General features: G+C 43.6%; 1 protein-coding gene across 1 annotated transcript in view; it reads right to left on the bottom strand.

Annotated features, from left to right (window-relative positions):
- The window catches only part of sgip1a (SH3GL interacting endocytic adaptor 1a), a 217,083-nt gene that overhangs the window by 44,926 nt on the left and 146,841 nt on the right, over positions 1-25,316 (bottom strand). The window contains exons 12-15 of the mRNA XM_060829768.1: positions 23,542-23,613; positions 21,833-22,246; positions 18,742-18,866; positions 10,129-10,255 (exon numbers count right to left, since the gene is read on the bottom strand). Coding sequence (XP_060685751.1) covers positions 10,129-10,255; positions 18,742-18,866; positions 21,833-22,246; positions 23,542-23,613 — 738 coding nt within the window. The remainder of the gene's footprint in view (positions 1-10,128; positions 10,256-18,741; positions 18,867-21,832; positions 22,247-23,541; positions 23,614-25,316) is intronic.

Below are 25,316 nucleotides of genomic sequence, written 5' to 3'. Positions count from 1 at the left end.
ACAAACTACTGCTTGTACCATCACTGCCACATCTTATTGCTTATTTGAGCTTGTGGACATTGCACTGGCTGAGTTTCAGTGCACACAGGAGGAGCAAATGTTGTCACAATACTGCTGCCTCACAGCATCGGGCTCCCAGGTTCAATGCCAGCCTTGGGTGACTGTGTGGAGTTTGCACATTCTCCCCGTGTCTGCGTGGGTTTCCTCCGGGTGCTCCAGTTTCATCCCACAGTTCAAAGATGTGCAGGTCAGGTGAATTGGCCATTCTAAATTGCCTCATAATGTTAGGTCAATTAGTCAGAGGAAAATGGGTCTGAGTGGGTTATTCTTCGGAGGGTTAGTGTGGACTGGTTGGGCTGAAGGGCCTGTTTCTACAGTGTAGAGAATTAAATCTAATCTAAATAAGCAGATCTCCTGACTGGAGATCCAATTTGATTATTTTTAACCTGCAATGTGTAGAAATTCTGTATTCATTTGACCAGCTTATGAAAGTGATTACTATAATGGGCAGACAAAGTATCTGCAGAAGTCACTAGAACTAATATTTGACTCATAATGCAATTAGCTTCATCTACATAGGAAAGCAACTGCAGTCTACCATTAAGCATTCAGAGTCCTCAATGTGTATAGCTATTCTTGCATTATGTTTTACCCTATTGTTTTTACAGGCACATTATAAAACAAGTTTCCTTGTCCAGCAAACTTTAATTCAATGCAGAAGGATGGTACTATAAATAACTGTAGCAATCCTGTGGAAGCTTCTATGTGCTGAGCATGCCTGTAGAAGGCAGTGTTCTGCTTTTAAACTACACTCAGCACATGCTACGCAGATGTGCAAGTGACAATGGAGAGGGTAGAAAGTGGGCAGAAGGCATCTTGATGGGTAAATGAATAGGAAGTGTTTGGAGGGATATGGGCCAGGCGCTGGCAGGTGGGACTAGATTGGGTTGGGATATCTGGTTGGCATGGACTAGTGGACCGAAGGGTCTGTTTCTGTGCTGTACATCTCTATGACTCTAACTGCCATTAGAATATAGATTGTCATGTCTGCATCAAAGTCAACGCCCCTTAATATGCCAGCATAAGGATCTACAAAACTGAATTGTCAGTGATAACCACTAAATCCAGAGCCAACCAGCATATACACACACAGTTGGATCATCATGCAAATATATGAGGATATGAATTAGACATACCACTGGTACAAACTAAGCATAAGCTTCAAGGAAAAGTACATTTAACCATACAGGCATGCAAGACAGAAAAATAAATTTGTGGCACTTCATTTGAATTTTGTGTGAAGTTTCTTACTTGTAGAATAAAATAAAAAAGGTACAGGAAATGAAAGGCAGTTGAGAAAGTGCAAAAGGATAACTCTGCAGAAAGCATGAGAACTTGTTTCCTTGGTGTTATTTGAATAGCAGGATTTATTAATTTGGGATCAAACCATTCACTTTAATATTTTTTAGATGAATACCTGGTGCACCAGACTTCTTGGTTGTATTGGTGCTTCTGTAATATAATCATCCTGTAAGGTGGCCACTTCCTCCTGTGCCCCTATGTAATGCAAAGATGCTTAACCAAAGTGTGGAGCTTTTAATATACAAGACTGATGATTTTGCAGACTCTGGTGGGACAGTAATGTAAAGTTCTTTTGATCTGTCAAATGTGCTGCTAATTCAAATACTCTCATTGGCCACTTATGTTTTGGGAACTTCTGTAGAGTTATGATACTGGGGAACCAGGTCACGTTGTTGTAATGTTTAGAGGGAAGGAAGATAAGAATATTGCTTTTTGCAGAATAATTAACTTGTCATCTTCATCACCAGGAAGCAAATGACTTGATATTGTAAGTGTCTTCTGTACTAGCTGACAAGCAGTGGAAATATAAAAGGTTGAAGATAATAATCTTGACTGTTCCTGTTCTAATAGGTTAACAATAAGTCTCATTACAACATACAGCATTGATAGTGGTTGCCTTTTGGATCTGGGTCAGCACAGGCAATAGTCTATTGTAAAGGTTGTTGTGAATCGGTTTACTGGATCTCACTGGTGTCATTGGTCTTCCTCTGGTTTAATCTTATTTTGCTTCAGTGCCTTCTTTGTTGAATTTTATTGAGTCAGGGAGAAGCATTGACAGCACAATTAAATGGCAGAGAAATAAATTAACACTATAGTTTAAACAATCTGTTTAGCAGAACCTAATTTTGTTGGTCTGCAAAAACATTGGACATGGATTAACATTGGGAGGGAAAATGGTAATCACATAGCGGCTCATTATATACTAATTTTCTCAAAGCTTTCTGACAAACTCTTGATACGTTCAATTTGTGCTATTGGCAGAATACATTATCTTGTTAACTTGCCATTTATCAGACAATTTCATTCAGAAGTCATCATCATTGGCTAGGGACTGTAACCTATGTATCAAAGCCAGAAAAATTGTAACTTGACATTTTATTAAATAAATTCCAAAAGATCCAATTTCTTAGTTTTCACAATCTTGCATCAATTTTACAATGAAGATTATGCTGCCTGACAATAATTCCATACTTTAGTTGAGGAAGGCATATATTATTCAGAACTACATAAATAGAAGAAAGTAAGAATGTGCTTTGAATTGATGCTTTTTAACGTCTTCAGGGTGTCTATTGGGCACTTTATGACTCATAGATTCCTATTTTTTGTTAGATGCAATCAAAGTCATTGCCACAAGAGTGCTACTGGTGAATGGATTGTGCTCAATTTCCTTTTCATTAGTGCCAGCAAACTGACATTGCTGGGCAGAGGAGGAAAGCTGTTTTACTGTCTTTCCATTTGTGGGACTTCCCAGATGATGAGTAGATGGTCTATTATTAGATACAAATAATAAAAGAACAAGTTACACATATTTCCTGTCATTTGTAACAAGGCAACTCACTAGGTGCAAGGAATGCCATCCACCTCTGTCATCCAAGGGTACAATAGGCCACCAAGTGCGACTTTACAAATGAAACAGCCTTGAACCTATCTGATTACTTGGAGTGGGTAAGGCAAGGGTTTGAAATAATTTAGGTTAAATAATTATTGTCATCACTACGCATTAGAAAAGTACCCTCCTTCACCTGAGGCAGATGGAAATGCTTCTGGAATTATTCAAATGATTCTGGGCGTTTACTGAGCAAGAAGGTTGAGTGGGGTGGGATTTTGTACTGTATTGGCATTGTTCCAACCCTCTCTTTCCATCTAACTGAATATCTACCATATTTGCAGAAAGCAGGTTAATTCACCAAAGTACATCCTGATCAGCTTGTGAATGTTGTTTTAGTAATATCTAAAAGTAACAAAGTGTCAACTTATCTCAGTTGGTCATACTTTTGTCTCCGATTCAGAACATTGTGTGTTTAAACCCCATTTCAGAATGAGCAACGCAAATCTTGCTGGCATAGTTTTATAGCACCAAGAGAAAACATCATTATCAGAACTTCTTTGCCACTTAAGCCTGCTCCTCCTACAAATTATCAACACTTTGGGACTGTGTCTGGACTAGTTTAGAATTCAGGTCAGTTCACCCATTAGGATCAGTGAGATGTGAATTAGTAGGTCCTGTTCTAGTTATAAAGTGAACTTAACTATTTTGGAATTGATGGTCTGGTCTCCTGCTTTCTGTACACAGATTCTGAGACATTAATAACCCTCACATGCATTGACATGGTGAGTGATGACAGATTATTCCACTGGTTTGTTGGTTTGGTAATCTCACCTGAACCTCAATCTACCATCTAATGCTGACTGCACCAATTATTTTATGTTTATTATGAGAAGACAGCCGAGAGGATTATCCCAAGATTAATTGATCCTCCACTCTGACCATAGATCTAAATTGTATATGAATGGTAGACCGTGTGTATTAGGTTTGCAATTATCCTTTTGGTTTAAAACCATGGTCGATATTTCCATTTGATGAAAGAGCAATTTAACTTAAATATAAAATTTAATTCATCTGGATTTAGGAAATCATTTCCCCAAATTAGAGGAGAATAACCATATTTTCTCCATATGAATATTTTGTATACCTAATAGGTCACAATGATGGTGATGCACAGAATTAGTAAAGCTCTGAAAAGGTAGAAGAATGAAGGAAAGCTACGGTAATCTATAAAGTTCATGTCAGACACATTCAGGTGATAACAGAAAAGCAACTCAGATTCTTATGATCATCAAATTTCACTTATAATAAAAGGATGGAAGACAGAGAAAGGAAAGAGATTTGGACGATCAAAATGCAAGAAGAAAAGCAAAGACAGGTTGGGAGGTGCAAATGAGTACATTTTTATTAACACAATGCAACTTGAGGGACATAGTGGGGTACAATAGACAAAGAGGAGACATGGGACTGAAACTGGGAGTATAACATTAAGGAGACAAACAAAGGTTTCAATAATATGGCAATGAGTGGGGAATTGAAGATTAATCTACCAAATTCAGGATTGTCTAAAGTAGACAGCAAAATTGATGACAGCTCCACTGGCTGGTAAACCACAAACTTTGACATATTGATCTCATCTTGCAACAAGAATACATGCACAGGTCACTGCCAAACTATCACTGTCAGAAACCATCAAGCTCTGATTATAATGCTAAGTAAGTAGATGAGGTGCGACCAAGTTAAAATCTCACATGGACTGGATTCTCTCCTCCCAAGAAATGGTAGGAAGAATGCAGGAAGGGCAAATCATCATGTGGGTTGGCCCCAGGGAAAGACAGATTCTCTTTTGTCACTTCAGATATTCTGGGTGAGCACTTCAGATATTCCTGACCTGCCAACAATTAAGCTTTTAAGTGGCCAATTAATGACCACTTAAGGGCCTCGTACTGCCACCAGTCCAATTTACTGTGTCCCTAACAGGTAAGAAAAGGGAAAACTTTCCAGAGTAGTAACATGAGGTAGCCTACCTGCTGTAAAGGGGAGGGAGTCCCTTTCCAATCTGAAGTGGCTGAGGTCACAAAAATGAAGTAGGCAGGGCAGTGGCTACCAAACGCCATCCTTCTGTCCTAGTCTCATAAGCCCAGATATCTATGCTGTAGATCCCCACCAAACAAAACCTTACTTCCCATTGCTCCTGCTCTTCAGCACTGCTCTTTAATCAGTAGCCTGGGCCTCAAACACACTGCGATTGACAGTAGGTGCCAGCCTGAGGTTGCTGGCGGCTTGAGGTTGGACAGGAGATAGCTATCCCAGGAACTGATTAGTCATGAAGTCCACATTGTGGCCACTTAACTGCCTTAAAGGCACTTGATGTGGCAGGCTTTCTTGGGTGGTGGTGGAGGGAGAGTAGAGGGGCTTGTAAAGACCCTACACATTAACTAAATATAGAAAATTTTGGCTACTGATTCCCTTGAACCTTCATTGGCTATTCTATTTGTTGTGGTTATTTTGCAAAAGCTTCTAACTTAATGCTAATATCATCTCCTGATCCAATTGACAAAAAAAATTGCTTGTAAAAGAAAGAAGCATGAAACACATAAATCAATTCAGATGAAATAAAGTGGTGCAAGTTCACAAAATAACTGTTAGACAGTGCTTCAACTATTCTAATGGAGGGTATGTTTTGGATTAGAAATGTCAGAAACCATTTCCTTGAAAAGATTACGAACAAATTTTACAACATTATTTAAATTGGATGAACTAAAATATGGTTTGAGCTCTAACCTAATGGCTCTAATAATAGTGGTATTGCATTACTCCACTGTGATTTTAGGGTCTAAATTAGAATAGTGGTAGTGTCCCTCCCTCTGAGCCAGAGGTCTGAGATCAAGCCCCACCTGCTCCAGACATGGATAGTAATGTCTCCAAACAGGTGGATTAGAAAATAACTAGAACCTAATTCAAATTACAGTCTGTGCTACGTCAGCTGTTCTCAGCAATGCCAGCAGTATAAAAATTGACCAATTTCTCTGAAACAGGCAAAATGGAGAAAATCATAAGAAAAAAAAATCTTTGATATCAGCATAATGTTATCAACAGTTATGTGTAGAGCAGCTGCTGCCAAAGATTACTTTAACTTTTCCTTTTGTATTTTCTATTGGTATTTTTTCCATTCTCCTGAAGTCAACAATTCTTTTGCTGGCTGGGGTATGACTTCCAGAAGAGTCATCTTCCCCTTCAGTGCCTCGTCCAACTGACCACTGTGTAAGAATGGATGTCATTTTCTGTGAGACCCTACCAGGATTCACCAAGAGTCCCCAAAGCCACACATTAACACTCCACCTCTGGTTTTCCTGAACGAACAACGAATGCAATTGAAAAAGAGCCATTCTGTCAAAGGATAGACTAATTAAAGGAACCATGGCCTGAGCTACAAGAGTTAACCAGCATGCAGACTTTTGAGACTGCAGCAACAATTAAAATGGAAAGGAGACTTCCTACCAAGGCTTCACTGTTGCCTCGAAGTCCCATGTATGGTGCCCAAGGGATTGTATTGAGATAAGTCCTCCAAACTTTACGAGGAAGAGAATGACCTCTCAGTTCAAGCAGGTCTGGATGGAAGTTGTGAGGATGTCACAAGAGTGTGGAACTTACAGCCTGGAGACAGCGTACCAAGAGGATCTATGATATCACACTTCATGATGACAAGCTTGACACGGACTTCTCCAGCATTTTCCTGCACTTTACCCGACAGAACAATACATTTTTAGCTTCATTCATTCCTCTTGCTGCAGGTCCAAGCCTTCACATCCCCATCTGAAAAGTCAATACTCAACCTCACGCAACCCATCGATCTCTCACATTCCACAAAAAGTGCTCTTTTTTCTTTTCTCTCAAGCTGCAATGAATATTCACATTTCTTCTTCCTCCCCTTGCAGAAGACAGGACACAACTTGGCAAGAGGAAGAGACCTGATGGCCATTATTTGCGGGCCATTAGTAATGTGCTCCCACCTGCTGCACTCTGAAGGTGGATCTGGTCCAGCAGATTGCAGATATCAGCAGAAGCCTACTGAGAAAGCTTGGGGCTCCTGAGGCACTGGGAATCAGAGAAACTGTGAGAGAATCAGCCTCTCTTTGTCTGCAGGCATTATATTGGGGAGGGGACAGGGCAGAGGCATGGTCTCTCCCCATTTTAGCTGGACCTCTACTTTCATTCCCCGTGCCCTTTGGAAGCACATGAGGCTGAAGAGAAAACAACTGGTACTGGTGGTGTTGTTTCTGCTCCAACTGGGAGAAGTTGGCAGTAACATTGCTTCAGCTCTCACCTCTTATCAAGGTGGAAAGTGGAGCTGCTTTGGGTGGCACGGTGGCACAGTGGTTAGCACTGCTGCCTCACAGCGCCTGAGACCCGGGTTCAATTCCCGACTCAGGTGACTGACTGTGTGGAGTTTGCACGTTCTCCCCGTGTCTGCGTGGGTTTCCTCTGGGTGCTCCGGTTTCCTCCCACAGTCCAATGATGTGCAGGTCAGGTGAATTGGCCATGCTAAATTGCCCGTAGTGTTAGGCAGGGGGTAGGTGTAGGGGTGTGGGTGGGTTGTGCTTCGGCGGGTCGGTGTGGACTTGTTGGATTGAAGGGCCTGTTTCCACACTGTAGTAATCTAATCTAATCTAATAAACTGATCGGATTCCATGGTAAAAGCTGGCAGCAGGGACGTGTAACTGAAGCACAGTCCAAGCCATCACATGTTAAGTAGTGAAGGTCCTTCTGAGGGAAGATGTGTATTGAACAGCAGTCTCTCAATGGTCATTGCTGCAGTACTGCACTGTCACTGAACAAAGCATTTATATTTCTCCAGTTTTACTGAAGAAACTCTTCCAGCCGCGTTTTCTCATGGCGAGAGCTGCTGTCATGTTGGGAAACAGGTGGCCTAGTTGAGAAGAATGGAGGTCACTCTTAAATACCATTACAGTACTTTTAGTAACCAAAGGTGAGTGACTGCATGCTTCCAATCTCACCCTGCAGAAACCCAGAATACAGTGGGATGATGTCAGACTTCTGAACGAACACCAATATCTGAGCAGGCATATAAACCTGCCTCCCCCTGCCTGGAATTTGTTTGAAAAAAAACATTTCCCACTCATTGAGTGATGACAGGTTATCTGATCAGAAGAGCAGAGCACAGACATCCAGGTGAATATTTTTATTAAGGTCATTTCAAGCAGGCTTGAGGACTCTGGATCTTTTTCCTATTCCTATCCCAGAGTAGAGAAACCGGTGCTTCTAGCCTGACTTAGATCAGTTAACTCCGCAGAAACTTAGGCCTTCCGATCTGCATGGTATGGTTTTAACCAGATGAGCTTGCAGATGAATTGTCAAAAAGTATTTGAAAGCAAGGGCATTAAAACATCTACACATTTATATTTTGGAACTCTCAAGTTGTGAATTCAAGTGTCTGCTTGTGCAAGTTGATGAGGCAGTTTCTATTTTTAGAAGTGGTGATCACTCATTAAGATAAATTCTAATCAGTGCTTGTTAAACAATAAAAGCTTATCACAGTAGTCAGATGACTATGGCTATCCTCCACAATATTCATGCACTAAATGGGAATTAAAATTATTTCCTGCAGGCTTTTTTTTTGTAATACATTCCATTTCTTGCTATCCTCTCCTTGCAGATTGGTTACGGCGCCCCAGATGTTGGATGCCCTTAGGTATCTTCTTCAAATGCCCATGCAGTGGGTCCAAACAATTTTAATACCAATAGTCTAGTCAACTGAGAGAACATCAAAGTCCAACTTGATATTGCCCTATACCATTAACATTCATACACATACACTTTACAAAAGGAATCACTGCACAGTGAGACAGAAAGAGACAGATTGCGATCACCCTTTATCTAGCCTAGGGATATTGTGGCAAATTGCATCACTGACCTATTTCCACTGAGCTGAGATGAGCTAACTAAGGACAAACTGGGATTAATATATTGTTAATTACAGCGATTAAGAACTGTTTTCATACTAATGTCTACTTTGTATCAGAAATGGCTGGAAGTTTCATCATTGAAATATCCACCTTTTTCCTCAACGGAGGATCCCCAGCAGTGTGGTTGACAGGGCCCTCAGCCAGGTCCAACCCGTTTCCCACACTTCAGCCCGCACCCCCTCTCTTCCTTCCAACAACAGTGAAAGGGTCCCCCCTTATCCTCACCTACCATCCCACCAGCATCCACATCCAGAGGATCATTAGTCACATTTCTGCCACCTCCAGTGGGGTGCCACCATCAAACAAATATTCCCATCCCCTCTCTTGTCAGCCTTCCACAAGCACAGTTCCGACTGGGATACCCTGGTCCACTCCTCCTTCACTCCCAATAGCTCAAACACCACACCCCCTCCCCCCCCATATACATAGCCCCATGGCACCTTCCCTTGCAACCGCAGAAGGTGTAACATTCACCTGTTTGCTTTCTCCCTCCTCAGTATCCATGGGCTCAAGCATACCTTCCATGTGAAGCAACATTTTACCTGCACTTTCCAGTTGCCTGCCACTTCAACACACCACCCTGTTCCCTGGCCAACATCTGTCTTGGGCCTGCTGCAGAGCTCTACCGAAGCTCAGTGCAAGCTGAAAGAACATCTCCTCATTTTACCCCTGAGGACCTTGCAACCTTCTGGACTCAATATGAACTTCAACAATTTTAAGGCTTGAGGCACCTTATCCCAACCCCTACACACCAAGCCTTGTAATCACATGGTCTGCTGCTATTTCACACAACCCATACTTAGCCACCAATTGTCCCCATTAGTAGCTTTTCATTCTCCTCGGCTGACCGCTATCCACTCCTTTGTCTGTCCAACAGCTTTTCTCTCTCATTAGGCTCTATCTCCACCTACTGATTATTCCTAACCCCCTCTCTCCAATCTATCCTCTGCATAATAAAAAACAACTTTTTGTTAGTTACCATCAGTTCTGAAGAAGGGTCACAAAAGGTTAATTTGACTTCACTCCAATGATGCTATCAGACCTACTGAGCTTTTCCAGCAGTTTCTGATTTCCAGCATCTGCAGTTCTTTTGGTTTGTTTATTTTGCATGTTTCAGTAGCAAGAAGATCGAGTCATTTAAAAAAAAACCTTGAAAGTAGATTTCTGAACTCAGTATTTGTTGCATGTATAAAACTTTGCTGACACAAAGAAAATTTAAGAAGAATACTTTACCGACTGTAGGGGTGGTGGCTGCACTCAGTGAGTTAGTTGACGATATGGAAGAAGTGCTTTCTGCGCGAGCTAGTGGTGCTACCGGTGGAGGACTAGATGAATGTATTGGAGGACTAAAAGACCTGGACTGTAAAACATAAATGGAAAAATCTTTAATCATCGAAATGTAACTTACTTCATATCAAATTAAACATCATTACTACAATTTCTAAATAAATATTTCATCATTTAGTTTATAACATTGATGTAAAGGGTATGCACAACAGAACTCTTAGTTACTTTGAAATTATCCTGAATTTTCCTCCTATTTACTGCCTTGAAGGTAAAAAGGGTATATGTCCTTTAGCAGCCCTCCAGAATTTCATCAAGCTATCATATCTCAAGTGTGAGACAAGACAGTGTGCATTTGCAACTTATTTAACTTTAAATGAGCATTACAACCTAGCCCAATGTTGAGTTTATCTAATAGCTTGAGCAGAGATTCAGTGGAATGAAATCAAGTGTTAAAATTTGCTTAAAGGACTATTTTGTTTAATTTAAACTGAACTACACCTTTAACTGAAAGCAACTAATTAGGTATCCTTTGGTGTTATTAATAGTACAGAAGGTAGTTCCTAAGGAGGTACTAACTGACTATAAAGATACAACAATAAAGCTGTCAAAGAAGTGGCAAGCAGCATCAGACCTGCCAAAAGTTGTCAAGGTGAGCAGAATCTCTTATTTCTTGGCTATGTGCGAGTGATGTTAAGAATTTTTTGGGGATTTCTGACATGAGGTCCAGCGACTTTTCTCACTGTTTGCTACCAAACTCACCACTTTGGCTAGTTACTCCATCCTACAGCGTCTGTCAGTTCCAGCTCAATCTTACCACTTCTTGTTTTCAGAACAACTCCCCACTCAGCAGATGTCACAGACAGACTGCACAACCACACCATCTTTAAAACACTGTGTACCTGGATGAACACTGGCATTCTACAAGCAAGGACAGATTGGGAAGATGTCAGAGAAGGGGAAGATGATTCTGTGATTCTCCATCAGGGAGCTAGAGGTTCTGATCAAAGGAATGATACATAAGAGAGTCGTCCTCTTCCCGGAGGACAGACAGAGAGGGTCATGATACCAGACCCTAGCACCTGACCAATGGTCACCATCCAGGTCAGTGCCATCTCCACAGTGACAATGATCCTCTCTTTTGCACCAGGGTAAGTGCCATGTTCTTCTCTCTGTCACACATACACTGTGTCATTGCACCAATCTTCCATCAAGTTTCTTGCTTTGCTAACCTTATTGCCTGAAAACGTGTTGCTGATTAAAGCACAGCAGGTTAGGCAGCATCCAAGGAACAGGAAATTCGACGTTTCGGGCATAAGCCCTTCATCAGGAATGAGGAGAGTGTGCCAGGCAGGCTAAGATAAAAGGTAGGGAGGAGGGACTTGGGGGAGGGGCGATGGAGATGTGATAGGTGGAAGGAGGTCAAGGTGAGGGTGATAGGCCGGAGTGGGGTGGGGGGCGGAGAGGTCAGGAAGAAGATTGCAGGTTAGGAGGGCAGTGCTGAGTTGAGGGAACCGACTGACACAAGGTGGGGTGAGGGAAAATGAGGAAACTGGAGAAATCTGAGTTCATTCCTTGTGGTTGGAGGGTTCCCAGGCGGAAGATGAGGCCTCCTCCTCCAGCCGTCGTGTTGTTATGTTCTGCCGGTGGAGGAGTCCAAGGACCTGCATGTCCTCGGTGGAGTGGGAGGGAGAGTTAAAGTGTTGAGCCACGGGGTGGTAGGGTTGGTTGGTCCGGGCGTCCCAGAGGTGTTCTCTGAAGCGTTCTGCAAGTAAGCGGCCCGTCTCCCCAATATAGAGGGGGCCACATCGGGTGCAGCGGATGCAATAGATGATGTGTGTGGAGGTACAGGTGAACTTGTGGCGGATATGGAAGGATCCCTTGGGCCCAACGAGGGAAGTGAAGGAGGAGGTGTGGGCGCAAGTTTTACATTTCCTGCGGTTGCAGGGGAAGGTGCCGGGAGTGGAGGTTGGGTTGGTGGGGGGTGTGGACCTGACGAGGGAGTCATGAAGGGAGTGGTCTTTGCGGAACACTGATAGGGGAGGGGAGGGAAATATATCCCTGGTGGTGGGGTCCATTTGGAGGTGGCGGAAATGACGGCGGATGATACGTTGTATACGGAGGTTGGTGGGGTGGTAGGTGAGAACCAGTGGGGTTCTGTCTTGGTGGCGGTTGGAGGAGCGGGGCTCAAGGGCGGAGGAGTGGGAAGTGGAGGAGATGCGGTGGAGGGCATCGATCACGTCTGGGGGGAATCTGCTGTCCTTGAAGAAGGAGGCGGCACGGTGGCACAGTGGTTAGCACTGCTGCCTCACAGCGCCAGGGACCTGGGTTCAATTCCCGCCTCAGGGGACTGACTGTGTGGAGTTTGCACGTTCTCCCCGTGTCTGTGTGGGTTTCCTCCGGGTGCTCCGGTTTCCTCCCACAGTCCAAAGATGTGCGGGTCAGGTGAATTGGCCATGCTAAATTGCCCGTAGTGTTAGGTAAGGGGTATATGTAGGGGTATGGGTGGGTTGCGCTTCGGCGGGTCGGTGTGGACTTGTTGGGCCGAAGGGCCTGTTTCCACACTGGAAGTAATCTAATCTATCTGGGCTGTGCGGTGTTGGAACTGGTCCTCCTGGGAGCAGATGCGGCGGAGACGAAGGAATTGGGAATATGGGATGGAGTTTTTACAGGGGGCAGGGTGGGAGGAGGTGTAGTCCAGGTAGCTGTGGGAGTCAGTCGGTTTATAGTAGATGTTTGTGTTGAGTCGGTCGCCCGAGATAGAAATGGAAAGGTCTAGGAAGGGGAGGGAGGAGTCTGAGACAGTCCAGGTGAATTTGAGGTCGGGATGGAAGGTGTTAGTACAGTTGATGAACTGTTCAACCTCCTCGTGGGAGCACGAGGCAGCGCCGATACAGTCATCGATGTAGCGGAGGAAAAGGTGGGGGGTGGTGCCAGTGTAGTTGCGGAAGATGGACTGTTCCACATATCCTACGAAGAGGCAGGCATAGCTGGGGCCCATGCGGGTGCCCATGGCAACTCCTTTAGTTTGGAGGACGTGGAAGGATTGAAAAGAGAAGTTATTCAGGGTGAGGACCAGTTCAGTCAGTCGAAGGAGGGTGTCAGTGGAAGGGTATTGGTTGGTGCGGCGGGAAAGGAAGAAGTGGAGGGCTTTGAGTCCTTCGTGATGGGGGATGGAGGTGTACAGGGACTGGATGTCCATCGTGAAAATAAGGCGTTGGGGACCGGGGAAGCGGAAATCCTGGAGGAGGTGGAGGGCGTGGGTGGTGTCCCGAACGTAGGTGGGGAGTTCTTGGACTAAAAGGGGACAGAGCCGTGTCGAGGTACGCGGAGATGAGTTCGGTGGGGCAGGAGCAGGCTGAGACAATGGGTCGGCCTGGGCAGTCAGGTTTGTGGATTTTGGGCAGGAGGTAGAAACGGGCGGTGCGGGGTTATGGGACTATGAGGTTGGAGGCGGTGGATGGGAGATCCCCTGAGGTGATGAGGTTATGGATGGTCTGGGAGATGATGGTTTGGTGGTGGGAGGTGGGGTCGTGGTCAAGGGGGCGATAAGAGGAGATGTCCACGAGCTGGCGTTTGGCCTCAGTGGTATAAAGGTCGGTGCGCCAACTACTACCGCGCCTCCCTTGTCTGCCGGTTTGATGGTGAGGTTGGGATTGGAGCGGAGGGAGTGGAGGGCTGCACGTTCTGAGGGGGAGAGGTTGGAGTGGGTGAGAGGGGTGGACAGGTTGAGTCGGTTAATGTCGCGGCGGCAGTTGGCTATAAATAGATCGAGGGCGGGTAAGAGGCCAGCACGGGGTGTCCAGGTGGATGGGGTGTGTTGGAGGTGGAAGAAGGGGTCGTCAGAGGGTGGGCGGGAGTCTTGGTTGTGAAAGTAGGCACGGAGGCGAAGGCGGCGGAAGAATTGTTCAATACCTCGCCGCGTGTTGAACTCATTGATCCGAGGGCATAGAGGAATGAAGGTGAGGCCCCTGCTGAGGACTGATCTTTCATCCTCAGAGAGGGGGAGGTCTGGAGGGATGGTGAACCTCCAACCACAAGGAATGAACTCCGATTTCTCCAGTTTCCTCATTTCCCCTCCCCCCACCTTGTCTCAGTCGGTTCCCTCAACTCAGCACCGCCCTCCTAACCTGCAATCTTACCTTATTGCCTGCACCATTGCCCCTCACTTGTTATTACCCTATCCCGAGCCTCTCACACCACTCACCCTGCATGCCCTCTGTGCTGCCTCCTCACTCCCTCAAAACACCTTAGCAACTTTCAATTACCCTTGCACCAGGACTAACGGGCATACCATTCATTTTCATTTCACTCAATCCCTACCTCCTCGCATTACAGGAGTAGATAGTGCATAACAAGGCAGAGTGAGCCTGAATGGTTGGAGGGTCGCCACAACTGGGCTCCTCACCCCTATGAAGAGAGAATCCTTGCTCTCGGGGGAAGATGTGGGATGCAGAAATATCTTTGTCTGGTCAACTGAGTAGTACACATTGTTCTACTGCAACACTCACATTAAGCCCACTCAGCCTCAAATCAATACACACAATTTGTAACCACTGGCTTTGACTCCTGCTCTCTCATGTCTTGCAGGTACCACCAACATTTACAACCCTGCAGAGCAATCTCCTGAAGCCATCTCCTCAACCTCTGAGGACAAAAGTACTGAGGTCTTTGGAGGGCCATACTGCCTCCTGTAACCTCCACCCCCACCCCCCCCGCCCCCCCCCCCCCCCCCCCCCCTCAGCTCATATACTGACACCTTGGTGAGAATGTTAGACTTCGAGACTGTGAGAGCGCCATCAGGTGAGCACCTCACAGCAAAGGCAGCTGGATGAGGAAGAAATGTCCCAGGATGTTGGCACCAGGGGCGTAGGGGAAGGGAGGTGGTGTTGGACGCCAGGCTCCTACTCAGCCCCAGGTAGGAGAGGAGGAGTCGGTTGTGTCAGCAATCAGGAAACAGCAATCCACACGCAAGAGGGAGGAACAGCAGTGCAGACAAGAACATGACAAAATACCCCTTATTACCCAGAAGCTGCAGCGATGCATGGAGAGTTGGCAGCTGCCATAAGAGCCAGGCCCAGCACCCCTTGGGGCGGCTGGCGAGCTGAGCTCAGGTGTGAACAGGTGTCCTAGCTATTGGTCCTCAGGACGGAAGGCACGACAATAAGGGGGACTGGGAACCTGAAGGGCACTCCGGATGTTACTTCCTGCAGGAGACAGGACTTTTCCAGGTGGCACCTGTCTGGAGGTAGATACCCCTCAGGACATTGTAGAGGTGGCCAGGCCCTCCAGCTTCACCCTGCCTGCTCTTCACACCACCTCCACTGGCACATGGAAGATCATTATTGAGGAGGGTCAATCTGCATCTAGCTGCTTGACCTGCTGTGCTTTTCCAGCATCACTTTTTGACTCTGGCAAGAGGACCCTTGGCATGTTGGACCTGTCTTGCCCCAAGTACACCCTGAAGTCACCCAATTAAAACTGCAGGGCCAACAGGCTACTCTGCTGAACAGGGTGCCTCCACCTCAACTGTGGAGTCAAAGAACACCCTATGCCAGTGTGTGAGCAATAGAATCATAATTCAAATGTGGTCGAGGTCCACAGCACAGAGAAAGGCCCTCCGTCACATTGAATTTGCTTTGATCAAACATGAGCACCCGATTATTCTAATCCCATTTTCCAACACTTAGCTTAGAGCCTTCTAAGGCCTGGCATTGCAAATTCAAATCTAAATCCTTCTTCAATGTTTATAATTATAAAACTTTATATAAATGTATTTACATCTGTTTGTTAGTCTCTTGGTGTAGGCCCAAAAGATATCGTTACACCATCCAGCATCACGTCAGAACCACAGGCAAGATTCCATTAATGTAGCTCTGTGCCAGAGCCTAACTCAATGTCAGAGCAGCATGGGGTACACATGGCATTGGATAATTCTGACACCTCTGGCCCTCCTCATACAGCATTCTTATTATTTCATGGCCTCTGTGGTCTAACGTGTAGCTGTCATTGAGTTACCCAACTGTGTCCATTGCAGGGAGATGCAACACTGAGAAGTGGGTCTGTGTGCAATGCTCTTTCCCTTTAAAAGCTTTATCATCATTGGGTGGATCCTACAGTCCCCTCCCTCACAGGTTGAATCACTTACTTCACACCCACACAGGCACTGCCATTTTGTTCCCCATTGAGCACCTTCGATATTCAGTACAATGGAAGGCAACAATGAACGCTCCTTGGCTAATGATTTGCAACCGCTGTTGCCACCACGAGAGAGAGAGTCCCTGAACATTCAAATCCCCGTCCTAATAATCCTCACCATAAAGCCCATTAAGCTTTTCATCTCCCCAGGAACTACCAGCCCCACCCCCCCCAAACCTTCCTACATGTGCCTATACCTGCCCACATTCACCCCCCACCCACAAGCTCCTGGCCAATGAGGTGACCATGCCAAGTGTACTCATACACTATCCCCTCCTCCAGAGGCCAGGCTGCTCCTTACGGATGATGGACATCTTCCTATCTATGCTTTACCATATTAGCCCCTTGCATACTCTTACTCCCTTTCACAATCTTCATTCCAACTTTACCACTGCCTGCAGCCCCCAGTCCTGATGACTAACTTGCCAACTCTTCTTTCCACAGCAATGGCACACCCCCCAACCCGGTGCAATCCCCTCTCTGCTTACTTTCTGCGGGTGGAGCTGCTGGACTGAACATGACCCACCACCTTGTATAATGTAACGGGACAAGCAAGTGCCTAGACTCCTGCCTGGTAGTAGTACATCTCCCCAACTGTGTTAGCCCTAACACTGCAGACTGGCCAACGTAGAGCCACCGGACTGACCATGATCTAGTTCCTGGACTGCAGAGGCACAGACTGTCTGACTGAGAATACCTAGAGTGGATGGCTGACCATGGCTAAATCTCTGGACTGTCATTGGAGGCTGCTCTTGAGCTGGAAGCCCATGACTAATGGTGCCTCCTTAGGCTTTGGTGAGGATTACTCCCTTTTGAGAGCTGTCTACTCCCTTGCTGCACATGCAGTGTGTTTCTTGTGAAAGCTGCTGGCATGTGTGAAAAGCAAAGATGGAGCGAAATGCTCTTGACATGATTGGCCTCATTGGATTTACCAATTCTATTGCAAATCCTCTCATTGACCACATCGCTCTGACTCTAAGATTCTATCCACTGTTTTTATGAATAAAAATGATTTTCTCAATAGCGTGTATTCTACAATTTATGGAACTTTAAATATTACAACGTACAGGGTGGAACTATCAATTGACATAGGCTGGCAGTATGTTGGCATGGGGTTTAGAGGGGCCATGAGAAAATAGGCAGAGGTCAATAGATTACTAATATGTCGATATGGATGGTGCAAGAGGAGTGCATGGGGCAGGAGGTGGGAGATTGAGAGGTTGAATGTTTTATATCTCTTATTTTAATTGCTGGACACAGTGCTGGAACCCGGAGGTCGACTTTCCACTGAGCCAACCTTGGCAACTGGCAGACTCTGTCTGCTCCTGGTTCACCAGGTCTGACTTCCGATCTAGCCTTCCCTCCCAAATCAAACATCTCTAAGGGTCGAGTTCAGGGTTCTCCTGCCTCTGCACACTCAATCCAGCAATGAAAATCAGGACCCAAAAGGCTCTTTTAACATGTACACCATTTTTCAGCTCTTCTTGCTCTGCTGGAGTCTTGTAACTGCTTCAGTTACAGACAACATTCAGATGCATTCACAAATAATGGGTTTTGTATACATTTTACTGTTAGTGAACTATGTTCTGAAAATTGTTTATGCATTGGAAAATGGTGACAATATCAAGAGCAGCCAGTATTGAAGCATTTTGTAAAATGATTAAAAAAGTCAAAAGAGTAAAAATATCTGATGCTTATAGCAGTCTCCACTGCACAAGAAGCATCACTTACAATATATTTCATATGGCAAAAGGAATGATTAACATATCACAAATATACAGACTGGGCTTACACACTGCAGAATTTAAATGAAACTTGCACACACTTTAGACTGATTTAATGGGCTAAGGGGAAACTTGTTGATGGGGTAATATCACTTCAACATTGGATGTGACTGGATCTTCACTCACATTCTCATAGTCTAGCCTGGGTTTGATGGTTGGTGGACAAGAATTCTGACATGTAATAATCCATCATTGTCTAGTTGCTGAGCCGATTGGGTCTATACCCTAAAGAGGCAGAGGTGAGTACTGCAGAAGCTGGGAGATTAGAGTGGTGCTGGAAAAGCACAGCAGGTCAGGCAGCATCCAAGGAGCAGGAAAATGGACATTTCAGGCAAAAGCCCTTCATCAGGAACCCTGAAGAGCTTTTGCCTGAAACGTCAATTATCCTCTCTTCGGATGCTGCCTGACCTGCTGTGCTTTTCCAGCACCACACTAATCTTGACTCTAAACCCCATAGAGTCCAGTTACGAGAAATGACTTTGTCTCTGTTGACTCTGAGCAGCACATTTAATAATTCTTTTGTTATTCTCCAGGAACAGTTTAGATATAATGAATGTAACAGTAGGACACCAAAACGTACCATGTCGGTTACACTAGGTTTTCCAGGAGGCAGTTTAGGCCTTGATGGAGGGCGAGGTGGTGGAGGAGGAGGAGTGTTACTGGTGATGCCCAATGGTGTTGCTGGACGGGCAGGAGATGAAGAACCTAAAAATAAATAAACAGGTTTTTAAATTTTACACGTCATGGGGGTTACCTTAGCATTGAGGGAGGGCGGAGTTTTGCTTCTTTGAACCCACTAAAGTTCCAGTCCCTTAAACAGTCTTTACTGGCCAATCAATAATCTTATCCATCATTCACTGCTTTGCACACACCAGCACACCGCACCACCCCACCCCACCCTCATTTACAAATCCCAAGAATGTGGCGTAAGCCCCATCTCCCCACTACCACCAGCTTTAGAAATCTACTCCATTGATTCCGGTTGTATTTTCAGTAGTGTTGGCGGTTCACTGCTATTAAAGATTTGGCCATTTTTGGTGGACAGTCAATATGGTACATGACAAAAGACTGTTCAATTGTACCTGAACATGATTATTATATCAGATTCATGAAAGATAAAACTATAAACAAACATGCTACACAACAGGAATTGGAGTGTTTGTATTTCCTTAGGATATTGCCATAAGAAGGATATACTGTATTGGGCTTTAAAGGGAGTGCAACACAGTTTTACTAGATTGCTACCAGTACTCTAAAGATTAAACTATGAGGAGAGATTAAGCAAAACAGGATTGCAGATATTTTCTAATCATCCTGTTGTGACACACACTTGTAGATGGTGAGATTGGAACCTGAGCCTCCTGCCTCAAAAGGTAAGACCACTACCACCCTGCCATAAACACCCTTAAACTAAGAAATTTAGCAAATTTAAGAACAATTTTATCACAATGTTGAAGATATTAAAGAATGCAGATAGGAAGAAATTGTATCTGGAACTAGATGCCATGATCAAAGAATTAGATTGATCTTTCAAAAGTGACATTAGGAAATATGACTTTGTGGAAACAGTGATAGAAGTTTTGAACTCTGTTTTGCTAGATCCTAAAATAACTGTTAATTTTAAGAATGCCATACATAGGTTTTTGTTAATTAATGACATTTGGGGAATCTGCCACAAAGGTGAGTATATGGAGTTTGTCCACAACTCGGTCAAGTGAACAGTGGAAGGGGTAAGAGAAATCAAGTGGCTTACTCCTATTTCTTTGTTTTCAAAAATGATAGGCGTATTCTCTATAGCATAGTTCATATTTATGGCCACTTTACTGCAAGGACAATATAAAACTTTTAATTTTTAAATATATATTTAGATTTTTTTTCTCTTCTGACATGCAGACTCTTGCTGTTCTTCCTATAGGAGATTAAGTACCATGTATCAGCAAATTGTGCACAACACCACTGTCAAATCCAATGTCTACCAGTTTGGGGGCAGTGGGGGAGTTGAACATTGGCAATAGCACCAAATGGGTAACATCAATTTAGTCACTTGTCGTATAAGTTAATCTGATATGTATTTCTGCTCAAGTCAATAAAAGACAAAATTGGGTCTGTGCACAAGCAGCAGATATCTAGGTGATATGGATATCACCTAGATACACCATGGGCAAGTTACACCCATTAACCTCCAGTAGTATTCCCAGGATAGCACTGTAAGAACCATACCTGAGTCTTCTCCTCCCAGTCCAAAGACACAAAGATAATTTTAATGTCCTAACTGCAATCAGTTAATGCAACACAGATCAATGTGGAATTTAATGGTCCGTGAGATCAAGGACTACAACAGACAATACATTTCCTTACAAATGGAGTGTATATTTTCATTCCCATCCCCATTGGATATATTTGTGAAAGGCGATTGATGTACAAACAAATAAAGGATTAATGGAAGCTGCAACATCAGCACAAAAAAAGCTATATAACCATAAACTCTTGTTATGGTTATAAACCAATGAAGAAAAAGTGCACTCAGCAAGACACAAATCTGTTCTAATTACACAACAGGAGAGGTCTGGGGGAGGTAATAGAAATTGGCTGACAGCAAGTTGTTTTGAAGAGGTGAAATCTGTAGCATTGCCAACATTCATGATTTACTCATCCTTCATGCTGAGAATTTACATTAAAATTCCTGTCTGAAGCACATTCACTTGAAAATGAAAACTACAAATCACTGGACTCAGGAATAAATGGTCTACTATGGTGACACTGTCATCATAGCATTCAGTCCTTCACTGCAGTCAATAAAAGTGACCCAGGCCAGAGTTCAAACCTGGGATCTTCTCAATCAGAATGGATCAGTACTATGCCAATTACCCATTCTCGGGAAAGTTCAGTCTTATTGTGGTTCTGATGTCCTATTTATATGGATAATGCATCACTGACAGTGAAAATGAGACATCAACATTTCATTATCATTAAAAAGTTAGTTTCGTATCTCTGATTACATCCAGGGCATGAATCTGTAAACACAGAGAACAGCAATGGAGCAGCAGAAACCATGACCGTATTTGGTTAACACTCCAATGGACTCAGCGACTTACAAAGAGGGGAGAACAGAACCCAAGGATACAGGCCCCCACACCAGCCATTCTGTCCTGTTACTGTAACAGCAATGTAATAATAGGGATGATTTAAATAAAAGTGTTTTTTTTACCATTAATGTAGTTCCAAGTCCCATTCAAAGGCATACTTTTAGTCAATGTACCGTTAGTCGATCCCAACAAATCTACAACTAGATTTTGCAAGGATATTTTAAAACTGTAGCACCTTGTACAATTGACCAGTCTGTCCTCAACTGAAATCTTAATTCCTTGATGTGCTGCTGAATGGGAAGACACTGCAGGATGTACCATATCCTATATAGAGCCTAAAAACCTGTCGGCCAGTTTCATGTAAAGGTTGGAGGTGAAGCTTTTATGGGGAGGGGTGCATGGAATGTCACTCACGTTCCTTCAAAAGAACACAAAAAAGCAGAGCTCAGCACAGAATGGAACAGCACAAATACAACAGGACAGAAGCAGGAAGAAGCCACTCATGTTGCTGACATTGAGGCTTCTTAGCGGAGGCTGGCTCCAGTGTGGGCATGCTGATGCAGTGTTTAACCGAACACCACGTACCACTGCTGTTGGACACGCCACTGCCTGAACTGGGTCCTGGAGAAGATACCACTGTTCTGTAGGTAGGTGGTGGAGGGGGAGGGGGTGTGGTCTTTTGTCCCAAAGTGAGCTCTTTCAGGGAGGAGGACGACTCGCTCTTTTCACTCTTGACCAAAACCTGCTCAGAACTTTTTTTCTCACTCCCATCATGTTCTAGAGGCACAGAAACACTCGGAGGGGCATCAAGGGACCTGTTTTCACCCAGAGCCACTGGTGAGACCTCATTTCTAGAAGGTTGATCAGAGAAATCGATCCACTTGTTCTTCGCCAGGATAACTCCAGATCTGTGAGATATGACTGGGCCAAAAATATCATCCAGGTCACTGATAGACAACAGTTTGTCAGGCTGGGGCTCTGCTTTGCCCTGGTCACTCCCTACAGTCCCATGGGCTGAATTCGGTAAAGGTTGCTGCGTTGCTGCATCAAGGTCTGACTTGGTGCCTTTCAGAATAGTGCGGTCTTAAGTGCAAAATTCAAGAGTAAAAACATCAGGAATCAAGAGGACAAAATATTAAAACACAAAATAAAACTCAAGAACATATACAAACAGTGTCAAAAATTGAAAATTCCAGTGATACTGAAGAAATAGATTTGAAACATTTTTTAGGAAATAAAAAAATGGATTTTCCCCAATGCTCTGCTACCCTGCACCACTTTCTCCTATCCCCCTCTCCATTCTTCTGAAAGCACTGGCACTTTTGGGTTACTTTCTGATACTTTGCTCTAGCAACTATTTTTTCTATGCCTGAGCCAATACAATGAGTGTCACACATAATTCTATCATTTCTACAGTTATACATGTACTTTCCAGAAAAGAGAATTAAATATGCAAATAGGACACGGTCAGATTGTTATCTTCTTCCTAAACGCTGTTGAATCCTATGTAGCACCCTATCCCCTTGTCCAACTACTAATCGCTGTAGGATCAAGGGACTGGGCACAAGGCACAGAGTCCCCATGGCTTTCCTCTCCCTGTGATATCCTCCCTGAGAACACCAACCTTTCAAACTACACTTATCTTTCCTCCTGGAGATCTGGAGGTGTTGGGGTTATTATAGCAGCTGCCATGGCCTGCAACATGGCTCTGCTGATTTCTGGAGTTCTATGGCCTGGGAATGGCTGACAGCTCTTGGCAGCTGGACATTCTTGTTCCAGGATTCTAATTTCAGCTACCTCACTGCAGATAGATCCAATGTGCTCTCTCACCTTTGTATCTCTCAGGAATCCCACCAGCTTTTGGACTTGGACCAAAAACAGAAAGATCCTGGCCTAGGAGATCCATTTACTGGTTGAATACACTGGGGTTATCTTCAAAATACAATGTTTTTCAAATTTGTTCCCAAGGGAATTGAGATCCAATGAATAAACCATCTAGATTACTACTTTCCAAATTTTATAATATTTAATGTTTGTGTGAACTGAAAGAGGCATAAAAAAGGCTGAAAAAAATAGTCACTTAAAAACGAAAGGTCTTGTCTAGTAGGTTAATTTATGGCTATTCATAGTTGCATTAAATCTATACCACAAAACAGGTCATTCATTCAGCTAACTTGTCTATGTTGCCATTTTATGCTCTACCTAAGTCCATGGAAAAGGCCACACACTAGGTAATTAACAGGCTGGCTGTATTAAACTCAAGTGTTACAAAGCATTAAACTAAAAAGCCCTACCTGAACCTTCTGATGGTGACCCTGTGCGAGGTGGGGTAGCTGGAACATTTTTTGGAGGAAGTGGTGGAGGAGCTGCAATGAAAAACCAGGAAAAAAAAGCAAGTTGTGAAATTAAAGTCTTACAAATACAAAGTTTATGATGTTATGATGTTTTGAGGCTGTGTCTTTAACTTCTGAGTAAAATAGAAGAATGAGGTCATGTGAACTTCGAATTCTGCCTAACAATAAGCTGTGGTGGTTTGCTAATTAAAAGGTTAAAGCAAGACTCAGTTTCACTGGGAGAAGTTGCAATCTATTCATATCTGCAACCAATGGTAAGAGGATCTGAATTGTGGATAAATTATTAATTTCCAGACTCACAAGCAAGTGTTAAGAATATCAGCTTTTTTCTGGAAGGGTATACTTTAAAATACTTACTGAACTTCAAAAGGAAATGAAGTTGGGGGTCTGGAAAATAGCTAATTAGTATCTTTATATAGATATAAGACCCATGGTATTCATGCAACTTGGGTGATGGGCTTTGAGAAGAGAGAGAGCGCGCGAGAGAGAGAGCGCGCGAGAGAGAGCGCGCGCGAGAGAGAGCGCGCGAGAGAGAGCACGCGAGAGATCCAGAAGTCAGTTAGGAACTCAGATTGGAGAGACTAAGTTCATGAGGATTTAATTAAGGTTGGATTTGATTAGCTTAGACTAGAAAGAGGAATCTCTATGATACCTCTCATTGTAAAAGTTATATTGGATTAAAAGTACACTAGTTAGAAAGGAAAAAGGAAAACAGATCACCAGGAATGGAGAATATCTTGTGACAGGTTCCAGGAGAGTAAAAGGTACAACTGTGACATGTGACTTTGGACATATTAAAGGCTTAAAAGTCACATGTTGTTAGAGTTATTTACAAAAACTGTTATTCCAATGTTGCTTTTAGTTAATTACAATAATGGTCTTAAAATTTGAAATCTTATGTGACCTTTTTTGATGCTCCCTGGAATTCATATATCTTTCCAAAAGCTCTCAGTCACTATGGGAATTATTACTAAAGAGATAACATTATTTGCTAAGTTTTACACTATTCAAAGATAACAGTAAGGAAATTTATCATTAATAGGTTTTTAAAAAAATGATTTTTGCAATCATGAAATCAGTAACATATCAGTGATGAGGTGGAGAAATAATTTGCAGGCCTATAATATGGCTCATCAATTTTGAAGTCTAGTCATTATCGTTTTGAGGGCAAAACACACTAGCTAATTTTGAACATAGTAAACAAAAATAGCAGAAAGAGAACTCGCTGCTTGCTTCAATAAAATGGCACAAAATATTTTACAGGTGGAGCCTCAGCTAATGGTCTGATTCATATTACATCACTTCCTACCATAAGAATATCCTCTCAGAACAGTACTGAAGAATCAGCATAGATCAAGTCCCGAAGTCAGGCTTGAACCCACAACTTTCAGATTAACTCAGCTTATCTTGACACTTAAAAGGTACATTTTCTTTTTTTAAAAAAGGGGCAAATGCAAACATAGAAAATATACATGATAAGTACTATTCCCTTAGTTGGTAAATGAATTTTTCAGTGTGTGAAGCTATTGTACAGGCCAATTAAGTACTGGACTATTTCCCTGTGGACTGATCAATGATCATCAACTGCACGAGGACAGTCTGTTTCAAATTCAAGACCTGAAGCCGTAAGAGCAGTGCAAAGAGATCAGAGGTTTCTTAAAAATTCAGGGCTGGTACTATCTTGCAATTATTTTTCTTTCCTCATGTACACATAC

Source organism: Hemiscyllium ocellatum, chromosome 9, assembly GCF_020745735.1.
Source record: "Hemiscyllium ocellatum isolate sHemOce1 chromosome 9, sHemOce1.pat.X.cur, whole genome shotgun sequence".
NCBI lineage: Eukaryota > Metazoa > Chordata > Chondrichthyes > Orectolobiformes > Hemiscylliidae > Hemiscyllium > Hemiscyllium ocellatum.
This window is presented reverse-complemented; position numbering and strand designations above follow the sequence as displayed.